General features: G+C 49.9%; 1 protein-coding gene across 8 annotated transcripts in view; it reads left to right on the forward strand.

Moving 5' to 3' along the window:
* Positions 1 to 26,108, forward strand: part of PPP2R2D (protein phosphatase 2 regulatory subunit Bdelta) — a 54,943-nt gene that overhangs the window by 26,948 nt on the left and 1,887 nt on the right. For 4 of the 8 annotated variants that reach the window (XM_034986276.1, XM_034986315.1, XM_034986305.1 and 1 more), the window contains 7 exons: positions 9,178 to 9,275; positions 13,110 to 13,275; positions 13,698 to 13,810; positions 16,769 to 16,946; positions 19,739 to 19,903; positions 22,063 to 22,232; positions 22,305 to 22,396. In XM_034986276.1, the coding sequence (XP_034842167.1) occupies positions 9,178 to 9,275; positions 13,110 to 13,275; positions 13,698 to 13,810; positions 16,769 to 16,946; positions 19,739 to 19,903; positions 22,063 to 22,232; positions 22,305 to 22,396 (982 nt within the window). Of the gene's footprint in view, positions 1 to 3,299; positions 3,473 to 3,594; positions 4,266 to 9,177; positions 9,276 to 9,300; positions 9,756 to 12,753; positions 12,920 to 13,109; positions 13,276 to 13,697; positions 13,811 to 16,768; positions 16,947 to 19,738; positions 19,904 to 22,062; positions 22,233 to 22,304; positions 22,397 to 26,108 lie in introns of those variants that run through there. The other 4 variants (XM_034986286.1, XM_034986333.1, XM_034986295.1 and 1 more) reach the window with 4 other exon arrangements.

The raw sequence follows: 26,108 nt of genomic DNA on the forward strand, positions 1-26,108 counted from the left end.
ACCACACTGTCTTAATTATTGTAGCTTTGCAGTGAAATTTTGAGATCAAGAAGTGTGAGTCCTCCAACTCTGTTCTTTTTAAAAATTGTTTTGGCTATTCTGGGTCCCTTACAGTCCCACATGCATTTTTAGATTCAACTTGTCAGTCTCTGCTGTGGGGTGATGGAGTGGGGGAGACTGCTGGGGTTTTATAAGGGTGTTGCCTGTACTCTCTACATTGATTTGGAGAATACTTCTATTTCCACATGAAATCTTTACATTTCTTTAGGTTTTCTTTAATTTCTTTCAACAATGTTTTACAATTTTTAGTTTATAAATCTTGCAATCTTTTGGTTAAATTTATTCCTAAGTACCTTATTATTTTTGATGATACCTATGTAAATGGAATTGTTTCCTTAATTTCATTTTGGGTTGTTCATTGCTGGTGTATAGAAATACAGTTGATCTTTGTGTTTGTTCTTGTGTCCTGAGTCCTCACTACACTTGCTTATTAGCACTGATAGTGGTTCGTGGATTCCTTAGGATTTTCTGCGTACAAGGTAATGCCATCTTCGAACAAAGAAAATTTTACTTACTCCTTTTCAATCTGGATGCCTTTCGTTTTCCTTGCCTAATTACCCTGGCTGGAACCTTCAGGAGAAAGCTTCCCAGAAATGGTCAGGGTGAACATCCTTGTCTTCTTCCTGGTCTTAACGGGGAAAGCATCCACTCTCACCATTAAGTATGATGTTAGCTGTGGCTTTTTCTATGGGTGCTCTTTATCAAGTTGAGGAAGGTCCCCTCTATTCTTAGTGTATTGAGTGCTTTTATCGTGATCAGGTGTTGGATTTTGTCAAATGCTTTGTCTGCACAGGCGATAACCATGTGGTTTTTGTCTGTTCTATTAATATGGTGTATTATTATGTTGGTTCATTTTCAATCTTAAACTATCCTTGTATTCCTAAGATACAGTTTACTCTTCCTTTTATTAAAATACTGTTTATTCTAGAGCAGAGAAAATGACTTTCAGTTCTCTCTTCTGGCTTTTCCAGTTTATTTAGATAATTTGCCACAAACTATTTTTTTTAGTGATTAACTAGAAAACAGTGTTCAGATTTTTCTGCTTTGTCACATTTTTTTTTTAAGATTTTATTTATTAATTTGAGAGAGAGAGGGAACTTCCAGAGGGAGAGGGAGAAGCTGACTCTCCTGCTGAGCAGGGAGCCCGACGCGGGACTCGATCTCAGGACCCTGAGATCATGACCTGAGCTGAAGGCAGACGCTTAACCGACTGAGCCACCCAGGCGCCCTGCTTTGTCACATTTTATCCAGCCTACTCATAATTTGGAGAAACTCAATTTTGAGTGCTTTTAAGATTATAGTGTCTCTAGTTTAGAACCTTAGTATGTTTCTTACAGGTGGTTTTCCATTTTTTATGTTTGGTGGAGGCTTATAATTCACTTCTATCAGTTCATGTCTGGTTTCTGAAAGAGAACTTTGCCTTTGGTGATCTGCTTTAAAAAGATAGTTAAAAATGCCATACACACACATTTATTTATTTGTGTCTGTTAGAAAATTTTCCATTTTTTTATATAAGTGTGTAATGTTTTTCACCATAATAAGCGGAAATTCTCTGATTTATCTGACATGCTCATTAGATTTTTTGTCCTTGGAGAGTAGATAGTACTTCTAAATCTGAATATATAGTAAAGCATCTTCAGTATTTTTTAGTGTGATTTTCCCAAAGCCTCTTGTCACTGGATTAATTTTCTGTGTTATTGTTGGAGTTTCTACAATATATATGCATGCACTCTGACATGCTGTGGAGCATGAGGTAAATGGTGTGGCCAGTGCCCTCGATACATGTCTTACACATTCACAGACAGAGGAGAGAATGGGTCTGGCCATGGTGGGAAAGGACCTGGGTGTGTTGAAGCAAGTGACCTTGCCCAGTGGTGGAGGCAGCCACTCCTTAGAGTGAGCTCCAGAAGGAGTGGGAAGAGAGGAGGCAGAGACCGTGAAGACAGAGCACTGTCCAGCTTTGCTTTAAGAGGATGAAGTGGAGGTCAGCTTTCTTTTTTTTCTTTTTTCTTTTTTTTAAGATGAGAGATTACAGTATTTCTGTGTGAAATTAGGACTCATCTGTTAGAGGGGAGAAAATGGATGGTGCCACAGAGAGTGGGAAGGTTGTCTTCAGAGCAAAGTCCTCGAGGAGGGTGGGACAGGACCTCTTGGTGGCGCGACTGTGTGGAGGATCTGTCCTGGGCGCTTCTGGTTTGAGCGAAATAGGCAGAATCACTAGCAGAGTGAGGCGGGGGGCTGGCGCACAGGAAGCGTGGGCAGAGGACGAGGTGTGGAGAGCTGGTTGCCCGGTGGTCTGGGGGCGCCGCCGAAGTCCGTGGAGGCAGGGGAGCGCGAGCAGAGCACCGCCGTCCGACAAGGCTTCGGGGCAGCTCCGGGCTTCAAGGCCAGGGCTGGGGAGGGCGGGCTCTTGAGTCAGACTCGGGGAAGCCCAGGACCCAGTGGGGATGGGAATCCGGGAGAAGGTGGACATCAGTAAACAGGATGTAGGGGAGGTGCGGTGCGGTGCGCTGCTGACGGAAAGCACGCAAGTATGGGGTGCACGTTCCCCGGGGCCAGTGAGCCAGCACCTTGGGCCCTCCTACCCTTGGAAGCACTCACACTGTGGATTAGATCCCCCTGCTTTTGGACTTGATATAAATGGGATCCCACTGTAAGTGCTCCTCAGTATTTTCTTGGTGAGACTAATCCGTTTTGTTCGGCGTGTAGCCGAAATCCGCTTCCATGGCTGGGTGGTGTCACCCTGTGAATGCTCCACCGTGGGTGCATCTTCCTCCTGTTCGTGGGCACGCGGGTGGTTTCTTCTGTGAACGCGCCGCCGCCGAGTGCCGTCGCACTGACCGAGCGGCCGGGTGGCTGGTGGCCTGGGTCTGCAGTGGGGTTTCTGGGTCATGGAATGTGTGGCTGCTGAGCTTTGGCGGGCACGGCCCGTCCAAGCGCTGGTGCAGTTCCCCCCGCCCCCCAAGCGGTGTGTGAGGCTTCCTGCTGTTCCCCATCGGCCGGCGGGGGTGTGGTGGTTTTCACTCACACCGCTTGAGAACCTTACTGGCCAGGGATTCTGGTGAGACTTTAAGGGGAAGTAGATGATTGGCTTTCATCGTGAGCCCTTCTTGAGACTGGTTTTCACGCAGTCCTGGCAGTGAGGGGAGAAGGTCAGGAAGGGGACAGTGGTCTCAGGAGGAGCGTGTGCACAAGTCTGGGTCTCCCCCACGTCCTGCTGGTGCTGTTGGGGTCCACGGAGCTTCCTTACCAGGAACAGACGGGTCCCTGGCCAGAAGGTGGCGTTTAAATTAGCCTCCACAGCTTGAGCTACCTGGGGAGAGGAGAGAAAAAATTAAATGGCTGGCGACTGTATTTCCCTCGTCGTCCTTGTGGTTTCTTTTGTTTTGACAATGACTCAGCAATTTAGGTGGTAAGTTCCGATTCCGTGTTATTTATTTGGTAAACAGATGAGCTGTGATAGTTGGGTATTGATAGGGCGTTAGGGTGCTGATGTGATTCGAGCCTTCAAGAATGTTCCTCTGCTTTGTGCAGCTAGAACTCTGACGGGCAGCGCAGGACGCGGAGCGGGCCACTCGGGCGGCTGTCCCAGGAATTCAGCCTGAGATGATGGTCACGTCGGACGTAGGGCGGTGAAGTAGAGGAAATGAAATTTTCACACTTGCATGTTTAGTTTTGAAAAGCTTAGAAGTTTGGGAAAGTACAAGACTAATACAGCAAACTCGTGCGTACTCAGCACACACCCGAATCTGCTGCTAGAGCTGTCTCTCCCCATCCCCTCGGTTGGACCCCAGGGCCTGACACCGTATCACTCCTTGCTCACTCTTCACCTCCTTGTCTCTCTCAGCCCCTGTCCTCATAGTCCTGGCAGAGCCCCACACCTGGTCTCCCCATCTGCCTGCCGAGCAACCCCAGAAGCTCCACTGAAGGGCTCGTTTAAAGTTACTCCGTTCACAGAGATGTCGGTCCCCGGGAGCTCTGTGTCCCCAGCACGCAGGGCACTGCCCGGCCTACAGTAGTCACTCAGTGTGCTTGCCGAATTTTAAAAATAAGCTGCTGCCATTGATGCCGTGACACAACCCTGCATTTCTCTGGCGCAGTTCCCGCCTGTTCCGAGAACACGTCTTCACTGGCCCCCCCACATCACCTGTGCTCTGCGCAGATGAATCTTCTCTCCTGCCCCTGGAAAGAAGAGCTGCCGTCTGGTGAGACCACTTGTCAAGCCCAGGTCCGCTCCTGCCTCTCCTGGGCTGTGCCCTCCCTGCCCCCCCCCCCAACCCCCCCCCCCCCCAGTGCAGGTGCCCCTGCTCCCACCTGGCTGCTAACCCAGCTCTCCTGTGTCATCAGCCCCCCTCGGCTGTGCTATGCCGTGGGCACATGAATGTGACTTCATGTTCTCCATCTTTTAAAGCCTTGTTGACGATGTTTTCCCTCCGGGCCCCCTCCCCGCACATGTCCTGTTCCTGCTTCCTTATGTCGCACGCAGTACACCCTCTTAGGGCCAGCGCCTCTTACCCCCTGCCCCTCCCAGCCGTGAAGCATCCTCAGCAGCCCTGAGTGATGTCTTAGGCTGCTAACTTCCGATTTCCTGGTTTTATTTGGAACAGTAAGTACTGACTTCCCGTTATGGTAACTGATGATTTAGCTTTTTTTGCTAACATCACCTTCCACCCACATGCACCCCCCCCCCAAAAAAAAAGAACAGGCAAGGAAAGAGTTGAGAGGATTCTGTCAGGAGTCTCAGTTCCCTCCACACTGTGCTGACTGTTCGTTACTGAAGTGAAGTATCCATTTTCTTTTTCATACAAACTTCATTTTCCCCAGAGCTAACGATTGCCTGGTGGCTCCATATGCTTGGTTCTCTGTGTGGTGCGTGTGAAGAGACGCTGCGGCAGCTGTGCACATACCTTGCCCTGCGGGTCCCAGACATAGCGGGCACCGTCTGTCCAGCCCTCCTGTCCCCCGACGACGTCCCCCCAGCCGGGACTGCTGCTCCCGGAGCCATTGGCTCCTATCCTGTCTTCACCAGCGTTGGCATGTCAGGTCCCCCACCTTCCTTTCCCTTGGTTTATTCTCATTTTGCCAAATTGCACCTTACAGTGGTTTGCTGAGAAAAGGGGTTTTAGTTGTGTGGTTTTTGCCTTTTTTTTTTTTTTGCATGTTTGAAAACATCTTTACCCTCCCTTTTAAACGCGATTGAAAATTTGGCTAGGTGTAGGATTATGGGTTGAAGATTATTTGTTCTCGGAATTTTGAGGATAGTAGGTATTCCAGCTACCATTTTCTGCGTCCTGTCTGCTGCCATCTGATTCCTTTGGTGTGTTACCTGTTTGTTTTCTCTGGAAAATTTTAGAATCTCCCTTTATCCTCGGTGTTGGAGTTTTCTTAGTGAGGCACTGTGGGTGAGGGTCTGCTCCGGGGTCAGGCTCGGCCCTCACGGACCTTGTCAGCCTGGAGGCCCCTGTGCTCCTGCCCTGGGACACACTCGTCTTAGTCCTTTGACGTCTGTGTCACTTCCTTTTCTCTCATCTTTCTGGAGCTTGTGGCCTGGTGATGGGCCATCTACCCCGATCCTCTGGTCATCTTTTCTCTCCTCTTGTCCATCTCTTTGTCTTTTGTTCTACCCTTTGGAAGACGTGTTGAGTTCTGAAATTATTACCGTTTGACTTTCGAAGCTCACATCCTTGTTCTTCCTTTCTCTGTAGTAGCATGCAGCCCATCCTCCAGGGAGCCCGCTGGATGAGGTGGCTGGCAGCCTGTGCCCTGATGACAGGCTGAGGCTGCCACACGGGTGAGCTGGATACAGTGCCCAGGGCCTGCTTCTCCCTCAGAGAGGGGTGACAGGAGCCCTGCTTCCTAGGCTGTTGGAGGTTTGCTAGCTTCACACAGGGCCGTGCTCCGTTAGAACAGCACCTGGCCCCTGGCAGGCGCCCGGCCAACATTGCTGAGGTCGTTCCTGTTGGCAGGCATTAGCTCCCTGAGGACATTAATTGTCGTTTCTTTGACATTGTGTTGATGCGCTGCCCCTCTTTCCTCCAACTTCCTTGTTTTGGCGTTGTCTCTCACCTGTCTGCGACCCTGAGTGATTAGTTCATGTCCAAGACGCAGCCACTTTGGAGCCAGGAGGCAGTTCCGTGAGCAGGTGGGCTTTCCAGCTGGAGGGCTTCCCTGTGGTTGGTCATTTCTTTTCTTTTCTTTTTTTAATATATATATATATATATATATATATATATTTAAGATTTTATTTATTTATCAGAGAGGGAGAGAGAGAGGCAGGCAGAGGGAGAAGCATGTGGGACTCGATCCCAGGACCCTGGAATCATGACCTGAGCCGAAGGCAGATGCTTAACCGACTGAGCCACCCAGACGTCCTGGTTGGTCATTTCTTCAAGGACCCCAAGTGTTTGAATCTTGAGGCCTTTTCTCCGGAGATTTATCATTTCGGAGAGGAGCCCTGGAGATGGTGGGAACCCTTCACTCATGGCAGCCGGCGTTTGGGAAACAGGAAGGGGGAGTAACTGTGTGTTCCCACCTGACAGGATGGGGACAAGCTTGGGGACCCAGCAGTTCAGGAAACTGACCTTCTGCCATCTCCATGCCCAGCACCTGGTGTGCAGCCTGGCCGAAGCCCTCGGCAGGTTGAGACATCGCCCCCCCCTTAGATTGTCACCTACCACGCCTCCGCCCCTTGCCGTCATCTGCGTGGCAAAGCCTGCCCACCATTGTTGCTTTGTGGATGGACACCTTTCCAGCTCTCCTCGGCACCTTAGTGGTGGTGGGACGGAAAGGCCCGTGCCCACAGTGGGCCGCACTTGACAGAAAGTCTGAGCTGGGTTCTTAGGGGCTGCCAGGCATGTGTCATGGTTTCGGAATCTGACTTAGAGATTTACTGAGTAAGTTCTGCATCAGCCAGAGGACCCCTCCCGGCAGAGTGCCTCGGCGCAGACGGCGCACAAGCGCATGGGAGCCTTGCGGCCACTGCCCAAATGCAGTGTCGCCCCCTGTGGCCAGCAGGTGCTGACGTGGGCCCTGCGCAGGGGCCTCTGGCTGCTCAGCCAGCCAGAGCGGTGTGCCTGAGCCCTCGTGCGGAGCGTGGCAGGTGTAAAGGCCCCACTGGGTGCCCTCAGTCAGTACCATGGTTTCGCTTTAGCATGACACTAGTTTTGTAAAGTAGTGGCCATCACATTAAACTCATGTTGGTAATTTAAATTTCGTTGGTATTTAGTTTGTATATTTATTTTGACTTTAGAGCTCTTCTAAACTCTGCGGACAACATTTTCTAATTTTAGATTCATACATATTTGCACAGCTTAATGACAATAATTTCTCACCAGTGGTAGTCATGGGAGTTTCTCTTTTAAAAGATTCAGTCCTTTTTAATTAAATTTAAAAATCACTGACAGAGCTAGGATGCCATTAATTATATAATATCGTACACCCCCTGGGTATGGATGACAGAGACTTAGTCCCGTTTAGTCCAATACAGAATATTTTAATTTTATTTAAACAAATTGGGTTATTTTGAGTAATTTAATTTAAAAAGTGGCACTTCTAACAAGAAGCCTAATTCTTTTCACAGCTGTAACTGAAGGGGTGTTTTGTGTTTTTGTTTCTTAAAAAAAAAAAGGAAAGGAAAGACATCCCAGGCAAAACAATTCAGTGTGCGTTTAAAAGTTGTACACAGGGGATGCCTGGGTGGCTCAGTCGGTTACGCGGCTGCCTTTGGCTCAGGTCATGATCCCTGGGTCCTGCATCGGACTCCCTGCTGGGCGGGGAGTCTGCTTCTCCCTCTGCCCCTCCCCATTCTCCTGCTGTCTCTCAGTCTCTCTCTCTCTCTCTCTCTCTCTCTCACTCTCACACAAAATCTTTAAAAAATTAAAAAGTCGTGCCCAGTGCAGGTGAGAGCCTGTATCGCAGGAAGTCCTGTGTTAACAACTATTGGACTAAAATGTGCACACCTTTAAGAGTTGTATCATGTTATGGCAGTTTCGGGAGTGGCGAGGGGAGTTCTTCAAGTACTTTGAGTATTGGGGTCTGTTTCCGAGGACTGGACAAGCTGTTCCAGGAGCCGTGTAGCAGTGTTGGTCTTTAAACACTCCGCCTCTTCTGTGGGGCCGTGTGTGTGCAGAGCACGCACTCCCATCTGCCAGTCGGACAGGCCCTTTCTGTCGGTGCTGCAGCAGCTGGGACGGGTGTGTACTGATCCAGCCTGTCCTCGTCCTCACAGCAGCCAGAGATGAGATGGTCTGGGCAGCTGGCGAAGGTGAAGAGTCCCTGTGCTGGATGGAGCGGGCTGACAGCAGCCCATGTGGGACTAAACCCACGTCCTTGTCCTGATTGAGCCCGCACTCTGTGCCCCCGAGCAGGAGAAAACTCTTTTCTAAAACTTTTCCTCCATCCAGGAGTCCATTTCATGAATTGCGACCTGTTCCCTCGAGACCTTAGCTGGAGAACACCCAAGGACTTTTCTTGCAGTTGGCTTTGTTGCTTGTACCCTGTGGCCTTACCCGTAGTGAGCTGATGGCCAAGATCTTTGTGTGCTTAGTGTCAGAAATCTCAGGTGTCCCACAGCAGTGCCTCGCTAGGTAACGATGATGTCGTTATCGATGGTAATGGCTGTGTCTGCTCAGCGAAGTGGAGTTTGTACTGTGTATAATGTACAGAAGCCAGCGAAAGTTATTGCAAAGAATATTAAAACACCTGTTAATGTCATGTAAGAATCAGATTTATAAGTTAATATTAGGCATGCATCATAAAATCAGACAACAGTCTTCTAGGACCAACTTTTTTTTTGTCTTTTCAAAATTAATTTTCTAAATTTTCACTCGATATCTTTATATTAAGACAATGCAGTCTAAATAAATCCTGGTGACCTAGGGACTGAGCATTCAATCCACTGAGCAAAACCCGTAAGCCCATACGTGCTCTTGGGCTCTGGGTGCCGCAACTGGAATTGGCTGCTTGGTAAAGACAAGTTTCCCATGAAGATTTTGCTTTATCCAGGGAGAAAGCTTTATATGTGTCTGTCTTTCTTTTGAACCTTTTTTATTGATCTTTGATATTATGACTCCTTCTAAAATCATAATCTGGTAAATTGCTTCTGTATTTTATTGACAGCTGACATCATCTCAACCGTTGAATTTAATTACTCTGGAGATCTTCTTGCAACGGGAGACAAGGGCGGCAGAGTTGTTATTTTTCAGCGGGAACAAGAGGTCAGTGATTCACAGTGCACAAGCCAAATGAAAGCCAGCTTTTCTCATGTCACTTGGAAGGAGGGAAACACAGGCACTTTCTCAGCCGCTGACTTCACTTAGATTCGGTTACGTCACACTAACCGTATAGAAGCTGCTTATCTTGGGTGAGCAAGAAGATCTGTGTTTCCGCCCACTGACGTCCAACCACTGAGCTCCGATGGAGTCCCCTGTGCCCTTGTCTTCGGGAGAGGAGAGTCCTTGCCCTACCCCCAGGCTGTCGTGAGGACCAGATGAAGGATGTGGGGTGGTGGAGCGCTGCATCTCTCTGCTTTCGTCCTGTAATTAATTAAAGTGGCTGTGGGTGAGAATCACTTCAGCAGCCCTGGAGGTGCTGGCCCCCAGCCCTGTTGTCCAGCACTGCAGTGTGCTCTGAATGGCCCCTGGGGAAGAGTCTGTGTGTACTGGGGGGCCATGAATTCTCTCCCTCCTCAGTCAGAGGTGAGCAGCCTGCTTCTTCCATGCCCTCTGAGGGCCCCACTGTCAGTGCTGAGAGGAAGGAGTCCTCAGAACGGGGCCTGGAGGGCCCACAGATGACTCGCACTCATGAGCCGTTTTGTAGGTCACTCCCTCTTTGGGGGGGAAAGGGCAGAGAAACCCGTCTTTTTCAGTTATGCATAAGAGGAGAATGGGAGGTAGAACCAGGCCTTGCCAGCCCCACCCCCTTATTTCTGGGGAGCCTCATTAGAGTTTGTGACGAGTGCTGAGGAAGGAAGCGAGACAGCCTGTTGCTCTGCTGGTCTGTTGTGCACATATTCTGGGCAAGAACCACGGCGCGGCCCAGCCTCGGTTCTGACAGCTTCACACACAGGGCCCCTTGTCTGTGTCCAGGCAGGTCCGCGGGCAGTTACTTTCCCATCTCCAGATTCTAGCCCCTCATTTTTGTGGTAAAACTTTGGTATGGCATCTAGTGGGCCCTTGTTCCCTTCCAGTAGATCTGCATGGCAGCAAATGTCAGCCCTGCCGTGCCAGAGAGGGGCGCTTGGGGGGCATGTATGGAGGGTGGGCCCTGGGGCCCCCCCAGTCAAAGTGAAGGACTGCGTTGGTCAGTGGGAAGAGATTTAGGGAACGCCAACATCTCATCGTTCAAATATACCTGTTGCAGCTCTAATTTTGATTATGTCCACGTAGATTTAAAAACTTTTTTAATCCTATTTTTTTTCATTTGAGATGGTGAGAATTCTTTTGTGGAATATATTGTCATTAGTCTTTCTAGATCTTCACAGATGATTTGATAAGTTTATAATTTTGCATTCTGTCCCAGAGGTAGACTATTACATGGTGCTGCTTAAAAAGAACTATGCTTATTACTTTTAGCAGAAGGATTATTTAGCAGATTGCTGAGTCATAACTGTCTTAAATTTAAGAGTTCACTTTTAGCTCCTTAAAGTTTGCCATTTTAATGATATTCTTATAGAAAATGAAATTTTTCTCATTTTTGTGAGTCATCATTTAAACCTAAAAAATACTAGCTTCAAATGTGAGATAGATTATAGTAAAACTTGAGCATCTTGTTACAAAATACGTTGGGCGTCACAATTTTGAGAACCTGTAGCATGAAGTGTTTAGTTAAGATGTATTAAATCATGGTTAATAATGTGAAGCAGCAGATTCATACAGCAGCGGGTTGTTGACATTGTTGGTAAACCCAGCCATCTGCAACTTAATAAACCCCGGGCAGCTTTTTACCCCATCTTTTTCTTCATGTTTTCGTTAACATAAAAAGAGCCTTCATATTCCATCTGCTTTTAAAGTATTTTGGTGGTTGCCATATATAACCCTCACCATGGACTTGGGTTTTTCCAGTGCTCTCAGTTCAGCAGCCACTGCCCCCTCTGCGGAGCCCCAGGGCGCAGGCCTATGGGAGGCACAAGGGTGTGAGGACAGCGCAGGGCCGTGCTGGACTGCGGAAGGTGGCGTGGGTGTCAGGCCAGGAGATTGGGGCGAGAGGGAGTCATCAGAAAGTTTGGGATGTGCACATGATGCGAGGCAGGGACCATAGTTAGCAGTGTGACGTTCGTGCTTTTTTTCTTCTTAGTGGCAGAGCCCTCTGTTTCGGGAAGCCCAGCGTTGTCAATGTGAGGTGAGCAGAGTTTAGGGACATGCTTCCGCTCTGCAGTTCATCGTGCAAATTACTCAATTTGGGTAGTTCTGACACCAGCACTCAGTGTGTCTGAAACCAAAATGCACTTTCCACCATCTCCCTGTCCTTGCCCATCCTGTTCCCAGTGCCCCAGGCTGGCAGCCTCGGCGGCCCTGGCTCTGCTCTCTCCTCGGGACCCAGCTGCCATGGGCAAGCAAGTCTTCCTCGAGGCCCTTCCTCTCGCCTTATCTGTTCTTACCTCTCCCTGGACAGAGCGTGGAGACCACTCACTGCCTGGGGATCCTCGGAGGCTGACGCAGGGCCTCAGCCTGTTGGATGGAGGTTTTAGGTGTTGGGGGTGGGGGTTGGTGCAGTTCACAACAGGAAGACGGGCCTGCAGCATGAGGAGCGTCTGTTGCGGTTCTTGGGGAGCATGGCCGGGAAGGGCAGGTGGCCCATGGGGTGGGTGCCACATATAGTTGTTAATATTCTGTTTTCTCATCGTTCTCACAGAAACACTCATTGATGCCACAGATGGTTCTTTTTTAAAGATTTCAATTTCTTTCTCATTAGCAAGGTAGACCATCTGCTGGTGTTTTCTGCTTTCTCGTAGAGAGGCGTGCGGGCCTGAAGAAAGAGTTAATGCACCTAACACAGCCAGGCGTGGAAACCATGTCCTACATCCTGGGGTCCATGCATGGTTTCCAGGAGTGTGCGGCACATAAAAAGCCACGTGCTAGAGAGTTTCAGGGAGCTGGGGGGATGTTTTCTCATAATAGGTTATCTTAATTCAGAAATACGAAGAAATCTAGACATAAATGTTCTTCTGTTTCTTTCAATTTTCTTGACACACAGCCTAAAGTATAAAAACGTAAGATTTTAGATGCTGATTATATAGCAAGAATTAAACAAAATCTTGGTGTCCTTGGTTTTTAGTTATGTGATATTTTTACTGTTTCATAGAAAATGTCATTTTGGATACAGAAGATTTCAGAGATTAATAAAAATACATTTATGAACCCACCACCTAGGTTTTCCTCTTTCCTAAAAGAAAAGCAAGCCCTCAGCAGGTAGATGAGGCGCCCGTTGTGCTCTCCCTATTTTGGCTTCCAGCTTTGTTCCCAAATTTACCTTCTCACTCTGCCTGCCTTCCCAGAGTTGGTTACTATTTTGAAGACATCATGCATCTTCCCAAGCATGTTTTTCTACTTTTACTGTAACATATAGAATTGTTTTACGTGTGTTAAAAATTCCATCACAGGGGTCCTCTGCTGGTGCTGGTCACCGCCCAAGCACCATTCAGTCGTCCTCCTCCGGGGGTGGGGGTGCGAGTGTTGTCTTGGTGGGCTGTTCCAGGGCTCGGCGCAGACCGCTCGGCGCCACGCTGCACGGTGCTGCCCCCTCCATGGGCCCACCAGCCCCTCCAGAAAATGCGCGTGCGTGATGGAGCCTCGTCCTGTGCAGGCAGCAGGCTGATCCGCAGACCCTGCCCGGGAGTGCGCGCCCGAGAGCAGGAGAGAAGGTCTGCGAAATCATCTGTTACTGGTTTTTTCCAAGTAAATTAATTCGGAGTGTCCTCTGTTTGATAATTTTTGACCCAGGATTTCTTTAACTTTTAAAATGTGTGTGGTCATTTTATATTCAAATTGGTAGTACTGCATTTTTCTCTGCACTGTGCTTTGTTCATTAACCCAGCTCATGTTTCCTTGCAGAACAAAAGTCGCCCTCACTCTAGGGGAGAATATAATGTTTACAGTACCTTTCAAAGTCATGAACCAGAGTTTGACTATTTGAAAAGTCTAGAAATTGAGGAAAAAATTAATAAAATTAGGTGGTTACCACAACAGAATGCTGCTCATTTTCTACTCTCTACAAATGGTAAGAGCTTTTTTTTTTTTTAAGTGGTTATTTGATTTAGGATTTTATTTTTAATTTGCTGGGTGTAGCACATTTTTACTTTACTTTTTACTTTAACCCATTCTAGAAGTCGTTTCTGCTTTAAACTTTGGGGAGAAGGTAAATTATTGGCTAGGTAGCGGGTGGTTGGCTGAAAGCTTAAAGTATACGAAAGTGAGCGTGCACACATACTCCCGTGTGGTTTTGCCACAGCACAGGCCTGCACACTTTACTTACTGTGCAGAGAGAATGTCCAGGTTCATCCGTAACTGTAAGTAACCTTCAGAGTCTCGGAGCTTACCAGTCAGCATAGAACCACACAGTTTTCTAATGTAATACTCGACTAATAGTGGTGCATGATACAGTCTTTCTTTTAATATGGACACTAAGGTTTTTATTTGCAGATAAAACTATTAAATTATGGAAAATAAGCGAACGGGACAAAAGAGCGGAAGGTTATAACTTGAAAGAGGAAGACGGACGGCTTCGAGACCCATTTCGAATCACAGCACTGCGGGTACACGCTGCCTTTCCTCAAACTACCCAGTTCTCTTTAGTTAATCGGGGACGGTGCATAAGTCAGCTGTGTAGAGAAGACCGCTGAGTAGGACTGCTGTGACATCTGCCCTCTCGGTTCATGGAAGCTGTTTGTAATTGTAGTCATCAGTGTATCTGTGTGTTAGAATTGGGATTCTTCATATTTCACATAAGTAGGAAGTTACACAGTAACTTCAGAAAATCTAATGATACTAAAGACTCAGGTCTAATCCTACAACACATCTTTCTTAGTGTATCAACTGCCTTTCACTGCAAAGGTTGTAAGTAGCACATTGGTGGTGGTGAGGTCCCCGTGGGACTCAGAACGGTGCCCGGGATGAAGTTGCGTGGACTGCGGATGCGAGATAAGCTGCGCACTGCCGGGGCTTTCATGGCATTTCCTCAGTTAGCTGAGGCACACTCTAAGCTTTCAGAATCCTTTGCCTGTCAGTCCATAGTATCATCACTTCCTTTTCTAATTGTTAATTCTTCACTCCCTTTTTGGTATCCCTGGGCACCCTGTGACACGACCATCTTCATCAGTTCTGATACCTAGATTTGGTTCACATTGTAACATCTGTGAAATTGAGTCAGGTCATTGCCCAGTGGTGCACACCCTGGAGGGTGTGTGAGACGAGATGAGATACGGGAAGGGAGGTGGGGCGCCAGGACGTGCTGCATGCACGGGACGGGAGCAGGAAGACCAGCACTGGCCTTAGTCCTGAGGTGTTCCCTAAAACCATTGCCCCATGCATGTGAAAATTGTTGGTTGGCTGGTTTATTTTTTAACAGGGTTTAAAAGCTTTGCTGAATATTGTTTATCAAGTGAAGACCTCATTGGTGAACATGTCACGGGTTAGTAGTGAGGTGCTCCAGGGAAGGACACCCCATTGCAGAGGCCATAGTGACACTAGGTACAGAGCACCCGGGGTCTGTCTCGGTTCCGTTCCCCAAGCTCTGCGTGCCGGGTGCACACGGGGTGCTGGGATGGCAGGCGCACAGGACTGCCACAGCCCAGGCGTGGGGGCAGTGCTCCCCAGAGCGCGGGGGACAGCAGCGTTGCCAAGGGAAGCGCAGGTGGGTCCGTGTCTTCGTAGACTTTTGCGTCCAAAGTGTCACCGCACAGCCAGGGGGTTGACACGGAGAAGCAATGTGATTGACTCAGGGCGAGTTTCTAAAACCCTGATTTGAACCGGGATGTTTTGATCTGAACACCGGTGATTTCTCTGCCACCAGGCCCTTCCACATCCGTGTGGCAATGATAAACCACAGGGAGTGACAGTAGCTCTCGCACTCCGGCTGCCAACATGTGAAACTCCGAGCGTGGCCGAACAGAGCAGGCTTTGGGTGCCCTGGTCTCTGTCTGTCCCCCACCACTTTCACGGCCTCCTGCCGAACACACAGCCCCTGCTCTCAGCCTTCTTCGCCACACCAGATGCTCACATGCCTGCTGGAAAACCCACAGGTCTTAGTGGGCTCAGTGTCCCCTTTATTCAGAGGCTCTTTGATACAGTCTCCTAGATACACTTGGTCTAACTGGGCTGAAGTGTCGTTTCATTAGAAACAGCTGTTAGGAACACACTGAGATTTCAGAGTCACAGGCTGTAAGTTGACCTTTGTCACTTTAGGCCCGTATTTGATTTCTTAATTGTCTCTCTAAAAGCTAAAAAAAGGACTATTTGTCTAAACTTAGCTGAGTAGGAGTCAAAATATTGCTCTTTTTAAATTGTTTTCCTCTTACATTTTTAGTGCCAGAACAGGGATTTAGTTAGGAGGAGCCTTTCTGTCCTAGCCTGAGAGTTGTCCTGTGTTTTGATCACTTAGAGACTCGTCAGAGGGCTGTGGTGGTCTGCCCTGCGCCCTGCAGGACAGACACCTCCGTGCCAGAGAACACCAGCGTGGGGTCAGCACCTGGCTGGTTGAAAATGAAGGGAGTTTTATTTATGCGTGTTCCCCCACGCTCATTCTTGCAGACTTTTGGGCAGAGAGGTCAAGAGGAGAGCTTTCCTCCTAGCCTTCCCAGGTGCTCCCTTTGGCTCTTAATTAGAAAAGTAACAGAGTTACTACTGTTAATTTTTCATCTTGCTTTTAAGCTCCTGCCTTCTTTCCCACTAGATGTCAGTGATGTTGGGACTCTTGTTCTCCTTTCTCACGTGTGGACGCGATCACCCACGATGGCGCCCCTGCCTCTCGTGGTGATATAGGTGTGCTCAGGCCGGGCCCTTGCTCTCACCTGTTGCCGGGCTGACTCCACGGTCTGCACAGTGGTATAGAGGTCCTATTCCCTGAACACAGTGCCCAGCACAGACATGGGTTTTTGTGTCCCTTTTAAAAAACACTCTCACTGAAGCGTATTATGCATACCAGAAGCTGTCTCTGCCAGAGAAGTGAACCGCTGCATGAGCTCTCAGGCTGACGAGCCCACGTGGCCAGCAGCAGATGGAGCAGGCACCTCACCAGCTCTCCGGGGGCCCTCCTGTGCGCTCTCCCACCCCTGCACCCCTCCCTGGCGGCACTCGGCATGTGCACTGAGCAGCAGACCACCAGGGCACTGAGGAGGCTCAGACTGTCACTCTGCAAGGCAGCAGCTGCAGGGAGGGGCAGGGGTGGTCCTCGACCGCGTCCCACGAGCTCACCGTGGCTTTGGGACAGACAGTGAAGCCCCACCATCAGAGGCGCCCGCGCCCCGGAGGCGGTCTGTTTCCATGCCCGTGTGGCCTGCCCCTCAGCAAGAACAGACCTGCCGCAGGAGGGACAGGACCCCATCCGCAGCCTGTTCGCACGGCTCTGCTCACGGCTTATTTGGGGTAGTGTGCCTGTACAGAACTCTCAGCTCGCTGGGAATATAGATGTGTTGTTTTTTGCTTTCTGCTGTAAGTGTTGTAATTTTATGTTCTGGTGATCTTTGTTTTGAATTCCTATTTCCTTCCATTTTTAGGTTCCAATATTGAAGCCCATGGATCTTATGGTAGAAGCAAGTCCACGACGAATTTTTGCAAATGCTCACACATATCATATAAATTCCATTTCAGTAAATAGTGATCATGAAACATATCTTTCTGCAGATGACCTGAGAATTAATCTATGGCATTTAGAAATCACAGATAGAAGTTTTAGTATCCTTCATCAGATGGCTGTCTTGGCATCATTCATAGGTTTGTTCTTCAGGGAAGTTCTCAGTGCATGTGTGTTTCTGCATCTGAGTCTGCACCTCGAAACATGGCTTGCTGCATGGTAGCCTGTGATGTAAGTTCTCTGATTTAACGTGTCCCTAAGAATGGAAACTGCTTTCTACCTTTGGGGAGAGTTCCCTACAAAATGAGAATGACCTCAAGTCCATTGCCCTCCCAGGTTCGTGAGAGACGATTTTAAATAGTGTGTATCTGGAGGTTCAGTGTTGCCTGGTCCCTTGCCCCCAACACAGACTGGCTAGTAGATACTAGAATAGAAGACATTGACTTTGGTTAGAGTGGTGGTTAGTTACACAGCCCGAGGAGTGACTGATCATGTGAGTTCCCTTATAGAAGACAAGCTGTTAAGGAATATTCAAACCTTCATCTCTCTCAAGAAGGCTACAGCGGTATGGTTACCGTTACGGTGAAAATCTACATGCGACTGGTTCTTCGCTCATGTTAAAAGTTGTTGATTTCTCCAGAAATGAGAGCCCTGTCTTATGTGCACATCGAGGGGCATCAGTCAGGATTTCCCACGTTTGGGGGCGATGTCGGGCCGACCAGAGTGGCACAGATGTCCTCAGGTCGCTTGGGCTGTAGCCGAGACGGGGCTTGGCATGTGTGCGCGCTCCCTTGTACTCCAGAAAATCCATGAAATGAAGTGTATGTGGTGTTTTAAATTCTATCATTTCACACTGGATTTTTATTGTCTGATGTCCTTGTACTGCTGTGGTTATGTACTTAATGTGATGACTTAGTTATGGAAAGAGCGTACGACGATTCTGCCATCCGTGCGGCGCCGCCGGGACACGAGGCGCGGACCGCGTGCTGACGGCTGCCTGCTGGGTCTCCCTCCTCCTTGTGCAGCTTGGCACAGCTTCCTGTCTTCCAGGCTCCTGCCCGTGCTCCCTGCTTTCGCTTTATTCTCCTTAAACTCTTACATCTTAAATCCTTCTTTCTTCTATTAGTATGTGACCATTTTGAACAAAATGCAGATAATTCAGAGGAGGTTCTCCCCCCCCACACACCAAATCCCACCCTCCACAGATAACTGTTGTAGGCAGTTTTTATGTCTGTATTAGGAAGTTTGTGTTTTAAGAACAACAGGGCTCATCCTCTACACGGTGGTAATGAAGTTCCAAGCACTCGGGGGTGTCGGGGGCCCGAGTTCTGCTCGAAGACCTTAATTACATGACGGCCCTATGTCAGCCCAGGCCTTTCTCTTCCTCCGTAAACCCGCACTCCTGGGGTGCCGCCTGCAGTTCTGTGGAACCCGAGAGCCCGTGGTGCAGAGCTGGTAGCACAGGGCCTGGGGCACGTCAGAAAGCCCCTGCCCCTAGCCTCGTCGTTTCTTGACGCATTAGAACCATCTTTCCCGCTTGCAGCTGCAGGATGGGTTGTACGCACTCGGAGCCGTGGACGCGGTGCCCCGAGCCGCTCCGCTGCTGCCCCTCCTGCGCATCTGTGAGCCTCGGTGCGCGGGACACCAGCCTCCATGCAGGCTTTGAGACGCGGGGGCTCCCACTGCCTCGGAGTATTTGTTTTAGCAGAACCCTGGACCCTCTTTAAAATAACTTTTCACATCAGTAAAACCAAAATAAGGCCATTTTTAATTTATCTGATTATAGATGAGTTTAAGTATCTTCTGTTAATTTACTGTCCGTTAGTGTGAATTTTTTTTTACTGTCCTTTGTGATTTTTCTCCTGTTGGAATCTCATCCTTTTTCTTCATGATTTGTGAGAACTGCAATTCATAAATGATTTGTGTATGCAGTCATACTTCTCGTTGCCTTTACAAAATTTTGTCGCACAATCATGTTTTAGATGCCCTTCCTTGTTACCTAGGTTATGAAACACAGAACGCTTTCATATACGTGCTTGTATTTTTTAATACGGTTACCTTAGAAGTACCTTTGGTACCCTGACAAGCGCTTTGGCAGCAGGTCGTGCCTCTCCCAGAGCCACAGCCCCCTGTCCTCGCTCAGCTGCGCCTGTCTGCACACGGACAGCCATCCCCTCCGCGCACCTTGGGCTTCTTGCTTCCTGGTTAACTTTGCAGACCGTGCCATGTGTGTGACTGGGGGCGCTGCTCGGTCTGTCCAGGAGCCTCCAGCCCCTCGAGGGCCACAGCCTTGCTGTCTCGTGTCCAGTGATGAGCTGTGGTGTTAGGTTTCTTACTTGTTTCAGTGGAACTGTTCATCTGGACCCTCTTGTTCCATCCAGACCCAAAGCCAAATTCCACTCTTTCCTTGTTTTCTTCAGTTGCGTGGTTTCTCTGCCTGGCAAGCGGTAATGTTAACACTGTTCTAACTGCTTAGAATGAGCTCTTGATGGCAGATCAAGAAAAGATTCTTGAAAAAGCAGAATCTTTTGGAATCTGGCAATTCTCTTGTGTGTGTAATTTATGGATATAGGTATGGGATTTTTGCACAAGTGGCCGCTTGCTTCCTTTTCTTATTTACATCGTTGAGCTTGTCTGATCTTGCTGGGGATGTCCTCCCGTGGAATGTTCGTGGTCGCGGCAGGACGCAGGCGGTGCGTGCGTGTGCGTGGGCCCGGGACTGGTGAGGCGCGCGGCGGTGGTGTGAGCAGTGCGGGGACGCAGCTTCTCCTACCAGGAGCACCTGCTGTGCGTGTCTGCTCGCACCCCTCGCTGCGGGGTGTTGCACACCTGACGTTGGCTTGAATGTGGACTAAAGCCCGCCAAGCGCTCTGCCTTAACTGTGCGCCTCCAGACATCGTGGACATCAAGCCTGTGAACATGGAGGAGCTGACGGAGGTGATCACCGCGGCCGAGTTCCACCCGCACCAGTGCAACGTGTTTGTGTACAGCAGCAGCAAAGGGACCGTCCGACTGTGTGACATGCGCTCTTCAGCCCTGTGTGACAGACACTCCAAGTGTAAGTGCCTGGAAGGGCCGGGATGTCTCCTGTTAATCCTGGTTTCCAGGCTTGAGACCATCTCCAGAGACTTAGCGTTTCTTCTGGTCTCCTTATACCCATGCAAGCGTAGGACTGGCTTTTGACCCTAAGTCCCCGGGTGGCTCTTTGGTGGCCCATTGTTGGCACCGCGTGGGCCGTGAGGCGTCCCATGGTGGGGCAGCCTGTAGGGTTCCTCCCGCCCAGAATCCCAGGGCTTCATCAGAGGACTCCCTAGCTGGGTCCAGCCGAGAACCATCTGTTGCCTCTACCTCTGTGCATTAGGACCTCGGCTGAGGCTGCCAGAACGCATCTCACCCGTGACGGTTCTCGGCTGTCGGGATGGGCTCTGTGCGCAGTGAGCTGTGCTGGACTTGGGCCAATTCCCTCAGGCCAAGCTCTAGCGCTTTAATCCTCTGAGCCTTGGTTTCTTCTAGGTGAGGAAAGTTTTGTTTTTATGTTTAGCCATAAAGAATAGGCCCGACCTTATAGGAAACCGGAAGTGTGTGTGTCGTGCATTAGGTCCCGTGGTGGGGACTGGACTGTGTACTGGGAACTCTGCTCATGGGTCCTCACAGTCTGTTGACAGGTCAAACCAGCCTGTCCGAGGAAGTACCTTGGATTTTCACTTCCTGTGACACTTCTCTCGTCTGGTGAGATCCATTCATGGATCGTTGTGTCCGCAGTGTTTCCCGTAGGACGTGTAGCAACGCCAGCGGCGCCCGGCATTAGATGTGCTGCGCTCACCAGTTCTCAGTAACCTTTTGCCTTGCTCTCATTTTTCTGCAGCTAACTGTGTTTTAGAGAATTCGTCCTATAGGACTCCCGCAAGGAAGAGTGAGCCTCGTGTAACGTTGGCCTGTGTCTTTCAAGAGAATATTCTTTTGTTGTTGCTGTTGTTGTTTATAGTAATCTACACCCAACGTGGGGCTTGAACTCAAAACCCCAAGATCAAGAGTGGCACGCTCCACCAACTGAGACAGTTGGGGGCCCCTCAAGATAATGTTCTTGAGTAAACCATTTTTAGATACCAAAAGTAGTTTTTGTCAGGAAAATAGTTTGAGTAAATGCTTGGTATTGCCACTGGCTTGCTTAAAATTAACTTCAAATGCAGAACCAAGAAACATGGGCTTCTACATTAAAAGAAAAACTAAAGCAGTTTAAAATGAGGAAGTACTCACTCAAAGTTTCCCGAGCTGAGGGCATGATGGTGCGATCAGGCGTCTGGTGGAGCCTCTGAGGTCCCTACTGTGGCGCAGGTGGAGGGCTATTGAGCTTCTTAGAAAGCAAAACCTGTAGGAGAAAGGACGGTCTGCTAAAGAAGCATCTGGAATCTTTCTAAAAGTAGTAATTCGGTTTTGTTATGTGGAGCTTGACTCCTGAACAGCAGAGACAGACCCCTTTTCCTGATGGGCTTCGGTATATGGGACCATTCTGGAGGTTACAGTCTGGACCCGGTGTTCCCAGGTGACGCCGCTTCATCATCCCATGATATGGACGGGACAGGTCTGCACGTGGCTCGCCAGGGCCTGGGCTGCTCAGACTCACAGGTGTTTGTGTGGTAGCAGCCTGTGGTCAGCACGGGGGTTCTTGACCAAAAGGCACATGGGAGTGTCCTGAGGGGCTTTTTCCAGGCCGCAGCCCGGGGCCTCAGGCACGGATGTAGTGCTCCAGAGTCTGAGTGAGATTGGGGGGCCTGTGTTTCTGATGCTGTCCCTTGGCAGTAACTGGCACTGGGACGTTTCATCTAAGTCTCTCAAGTTCAGAAGTTGAAGGCCAGAAAACATACTGAGATTAGAAAGATCAGAAGCGTGAGTGGAGTGCGGTCTGCAGCCCCCAGGGAGGGCCTAGGGACTTGAACGTGGTTTGTTCTCTCGGTTTGTTGTTTTGTGAAGGTTTTTTGCTTTGTTTTGTTTTTGTGGTTTTTTTTTTTTTTTTTTTTGAGAGAGAGAGTGAGCGGGGCGAGGGGCAGAAGAAGATGGAGAGAGAATCCCAAGCAGACTCAGTGCTGAGCGCAGAGCCTGACACAGGGCTCGATCCCACAACTCTGAGATCAGGACCTGAGCTGAAATCACTTAACCCAACTCCGCCACCCAGGCGTCCCCACGTTAAACAGACGCTGAAAACTTTGTTTTTTTCAGTTTTTGAAGAACCTGAAGATCCCAGCAGTAGGTCCTTCTTCTCAGAAATAATCTCCTCCATCTCCGACGTAAAATTCAGTCACAGTGGTCGGTACATGATGACCCGAGACTACCTGTCGGTGAAGGTGTGGGACCTCAACATGGAGAGCCGGCCCGTGGAGACCCACCAGGTGAGGCCGCCGCGCAGGCCTGGCGCCACCCCTGCACACAGCGCTTTCTAACCTTCCTGTGCTTTCGTTAAGGTCCACGAGTACCTGCGGAGCAAGCTTTGTTCTCTGTATGAAAACGACTGCATCTTCGACAAGTTCGAGTGCTGCTGGAGCGGTTCGGACAGGTAGGACGTGTGTCGTGGTGGACCGGCCCTGGACGCAGGGGGGCTGCCTCGGGGGCTGCTGGGTTGCGCTCTCCAGGCCGCCTGCCTGCCGAGCGGCAGGTTCCAGGTGGAGACGACAGGGCGTCTGAGCAGCTGTTCCCTCGCTTGGGTCCCATCTGTATTCAGACAGTACACGCGGCACTAAGGTTCTTTTTGGTGGTTTTTAAAATGCTTTTAAAATATTTTCAAAATACATGTATTTTTTGTATTATTTCCAAGATGAGTGAGAAGGAAGGACGTGGGGTAATGATTTACCACTAAGCATGTGGAGTGGCCGTGTTCCAGTTTGCCATTTCCTCTGGAGGGAACAAGAGGGGGAAACGCCCTCCGAGTTCACTGGTGGTTGTGCTCGAACAGCAGGTGGGGTGGCTGACGTGAAGTCCTGGTGGCCTCCAGGAGGTGGCATCTCTGGTGTCTTGGTAGTTTATTTCGTGCACATTCTCTGAGGAGGGTAATAACGGCAGTATTGCTGAGGGCCATGTCTTCGATCTCAGACAACACAGTGCATTTCTGTTGCTGGAAAGAGACTGTCCCCCCATCGTCCCTAGTAGGTGAGTCAGGTAGGGCCTCCCTGTGGGACGTGAGTGGCAGAGGGCCTGCGCATGTGGGTCATTGAGCACACACATAAACGAGGGAGAGTGCACGATGGCCAGGGTGAAGAGGGGGCGGGAAGCAGAAGGCCGGGGAACCTGGTTCACTGGGCTGGCCTGGGAGCATCTGGTCCCAGGACCCGGCTGGCCAGGTTTCACAGCAGAGGGCTGGTGCACTTAACAGCCTTGGGTCCACGCGCAGTGAGACACTCCAGGATTATGGAAAAGGCATCATCCATCTGCGTCCAGATGGGAGTCCCAAGGGAAACGTGTCTGACACCTTAGGGGGTAGGGGAAGCCTAAAAATCCCCTGAGATGTGGAACTGTCAGCCTGCCCTCCCTCCCAGGATGTGGAGTTCGTGTCTGGACTGGCTCCATGATCTAGAAAAGCTAACGAGGAGTCAAGCACTACGGAGCAGTCAGGGCTCTGGGCATCAAGAGGAGCAGACTGCTTCAGATCCAGGCTTTTACCCTCTTGACACACCGACTGCCACCTCTTTGCGCTTCGTGGACGCTGCGGCAGACGGGAGCCTCCTGGAGCAGAGGCAGCACCGGACTCCCGGCCCTGCGAAGCAGTGTGTGCTTTATGCGGTCATCCGTTTCCCAGGCCCCCCAGCAGCAACACCAGGGGCCTAGGCAGTGCCACATGAGCAGTGGGTCTGGGGTCACAACCAGCGCACCCTGAGCTTCTGCAGAGAGGTGTACGCACGCCTGCGCTTGGACACTGCAGGGCCCTGACGCTCAGCCCAGCGAGAGAGCACTCGGCAGTCACACTGTCGGCAAACCCTGAGGCAATCTGGCCGTGTGCCTCTCCCGTTACACCCAGGACTCGGGATTTCCCCAGATTAAAGTCCGTTAAACATAAGCATACAGGTAAAAAGTACCAACCACGTACCCATAGGAAAGCTACTGTGAACAAGTCAGAAACAGCAACAAAACTTAACCTCTGAGGATTCAGATACTGGAACCGTAAGTTGCAGAGTATAAGATACGAATGCTGAAAATATTTTCGGATTAATGGAAGGAACCATAAACAAGACCCCTAAAAACGACCTGGGAGGTTTGTCAGAGACTCAAACAGAACTTTTAGAAATGAAAAACACAGTGGTTGAAAATCACTGTGGACTTGGTAGGAGATCCAGAGCAGCAAGAGAGACCTTGGGTTAGTGAACTGAAGAACATTGGGGGTGCCCAGGGCGCAGCGCGGAGTGGCTGGTGGGACCTGAGAAAGGTCAGGAGCACCCTGCGGGGGTGGGGGTGGGGCCCACACAGCAAAATGTGGAGGCGTGCCCAGGAGGACATGGACACGGCCAGGAACTTTCTGTAGCTGATGGAAGACTGACCACACGGATTCAGGAAGCACAGAAATCGACATCTGTGTCAGCATGAAATCACGGGGCACCAGAAGCAAAGAGAAGATCTTAAAAGCAGCCATGGAAAAACTGACACACTACTTTGGAGAACGGACGGTCAGGCTGAGCGTGGCCTGCTCAGCATAGCAGACACACAGAAGGTGGCGTGACGCAGCGCCTTGTGCTCGTTTCAGCGTGCTGGGACAAAGCTGCTGTCAACCTGGGGTGTGTGTTGAGACAAGGATCACTCAGAACGTGTGTGCAATAAAGGTGCTTTCAGATGGAGAGCAGTTCACCCTGATGGGAGCTCACGAAACAGATCTAGAGGGTGCGCTTCTGGGAAAGGACGCAGACTCAGAAAGCAGGTGTGAGACCTCAGGGAGGCAGGCAGCCGTCGCTGGCCCCGGCCCTGCGAGCAAAGCTGAGGAATGTTGACTCTGAACAATACTGATTTGTCTAAATTGGTTGTCTGTGTTGGGGGGACAGGTTATAGCTCTCCCTCAGCCAGAGTAAATAAGCTCTGAGTGTTGTAAAGACTGGGCCATAGCCGTGGGAGAGCACCGCCTGCATGCGGGACACTACGGACTTCTTAAGCTCCAGATCCAGACGGTGAAGAAAACAGTAGGAACTTCACCTACATTTACATGGTAAACTTTTTTATATTGGAATACAACAATAAAAATGAAACCTGCAAGAGCAGATACAACTGGCAAAGAGAGAAGTATCCAGAATATGCAAAGAATTCTTAGTCTATAGGAAAGTGACAGCTCATAAATGGGAAGAAAATGGATAAAAATGCTCGTCCTCAGTAGGAGTCAGCAGGTCAGACCAACCGGGATGCCCTCTCAGAGCTTTCACAACCACGGGGATGTCAGGCTGAGGGGTGGCCGCCAGTGGCCTTGACCGTGGCCCTTTGGAGACTGGCAGCGGCCTGCGTGGGTCAGGAACCTCATGCACATACAGGTAAGAAAACATGTTCAGAAACAGGAACTAGCGAACCCTTGAAGGAGCCCAGTGTTCACCGTCAGGTGAGTGAACAAGGAACTTGTTGTTTGTTCATAACCTGCAATACTAAGAACCATAAATGATCTCACAAGGATAAACAGCAAAGAAAGCGTGTTGTTGGAAGAATATGATTCGATGATTTCTGTGTCATCTAGAACGTACAAGATGGTTGCGTTTTTAAGAATGCGTAACTGTTCGAGATGTAAACATGTACGGGAATGATCCTCCCCTACTATAAGACTGTCTGTCCCGCTAGGGGCCCAGGGTGGGAGACTGGTCTTTCTAGACCGAGCTAGCAGTGGCTTATGGGTAGATGGGCAGTCACTGCATTTTTTTTATGCTTGGTATATCCAAAATACTGAAAAATGCCCTTCCATTACCCATCCCCAGGAACATCCGACAGCTTTCCAGTAACAGAACCTGTTCTTTCATCTCTGCAAACGCTCCCCTCCCTTCTTGCCAGGGAGCACCTGTTGAGGGATGGTGTGACGTGGGGCCGGGGGGCAGGGTGCGAAGGGAGACCTGCACTCTGCGCAGGACCGTGCAGTCATGTGGCACCGCTTGGCTGTGCTCAGGTTGTCTAGCAGAAACGGACATAGCCACTTGCTCCTGGGTCCACTTTGCCACCAGGGGACAGGATGCCACCTGGCCAGGTGCTTGGGAAGGTGGTCATTTGTGTGGTTTGGGTCACTGGACCAGTGCAGTGGGAACGCCGACCTCCCACCT

Source organism: Mirounga leonina, unplaced genomic scaffold, assembly GCF_011800145.1.
Source record: "Mirounga leonina isolate KUSES-001 unplaced genomic scaffold, KU_Mleo_1.0 Mir_114, whole genome shotgun sequence".
Classification (NCBI taxonomy): domain Eukaryota; kingdom Metazoa; phylum Chordata; class Mammalia; order Carnivora; family Phocidae; genus Mirounga; species Mirounga leonina.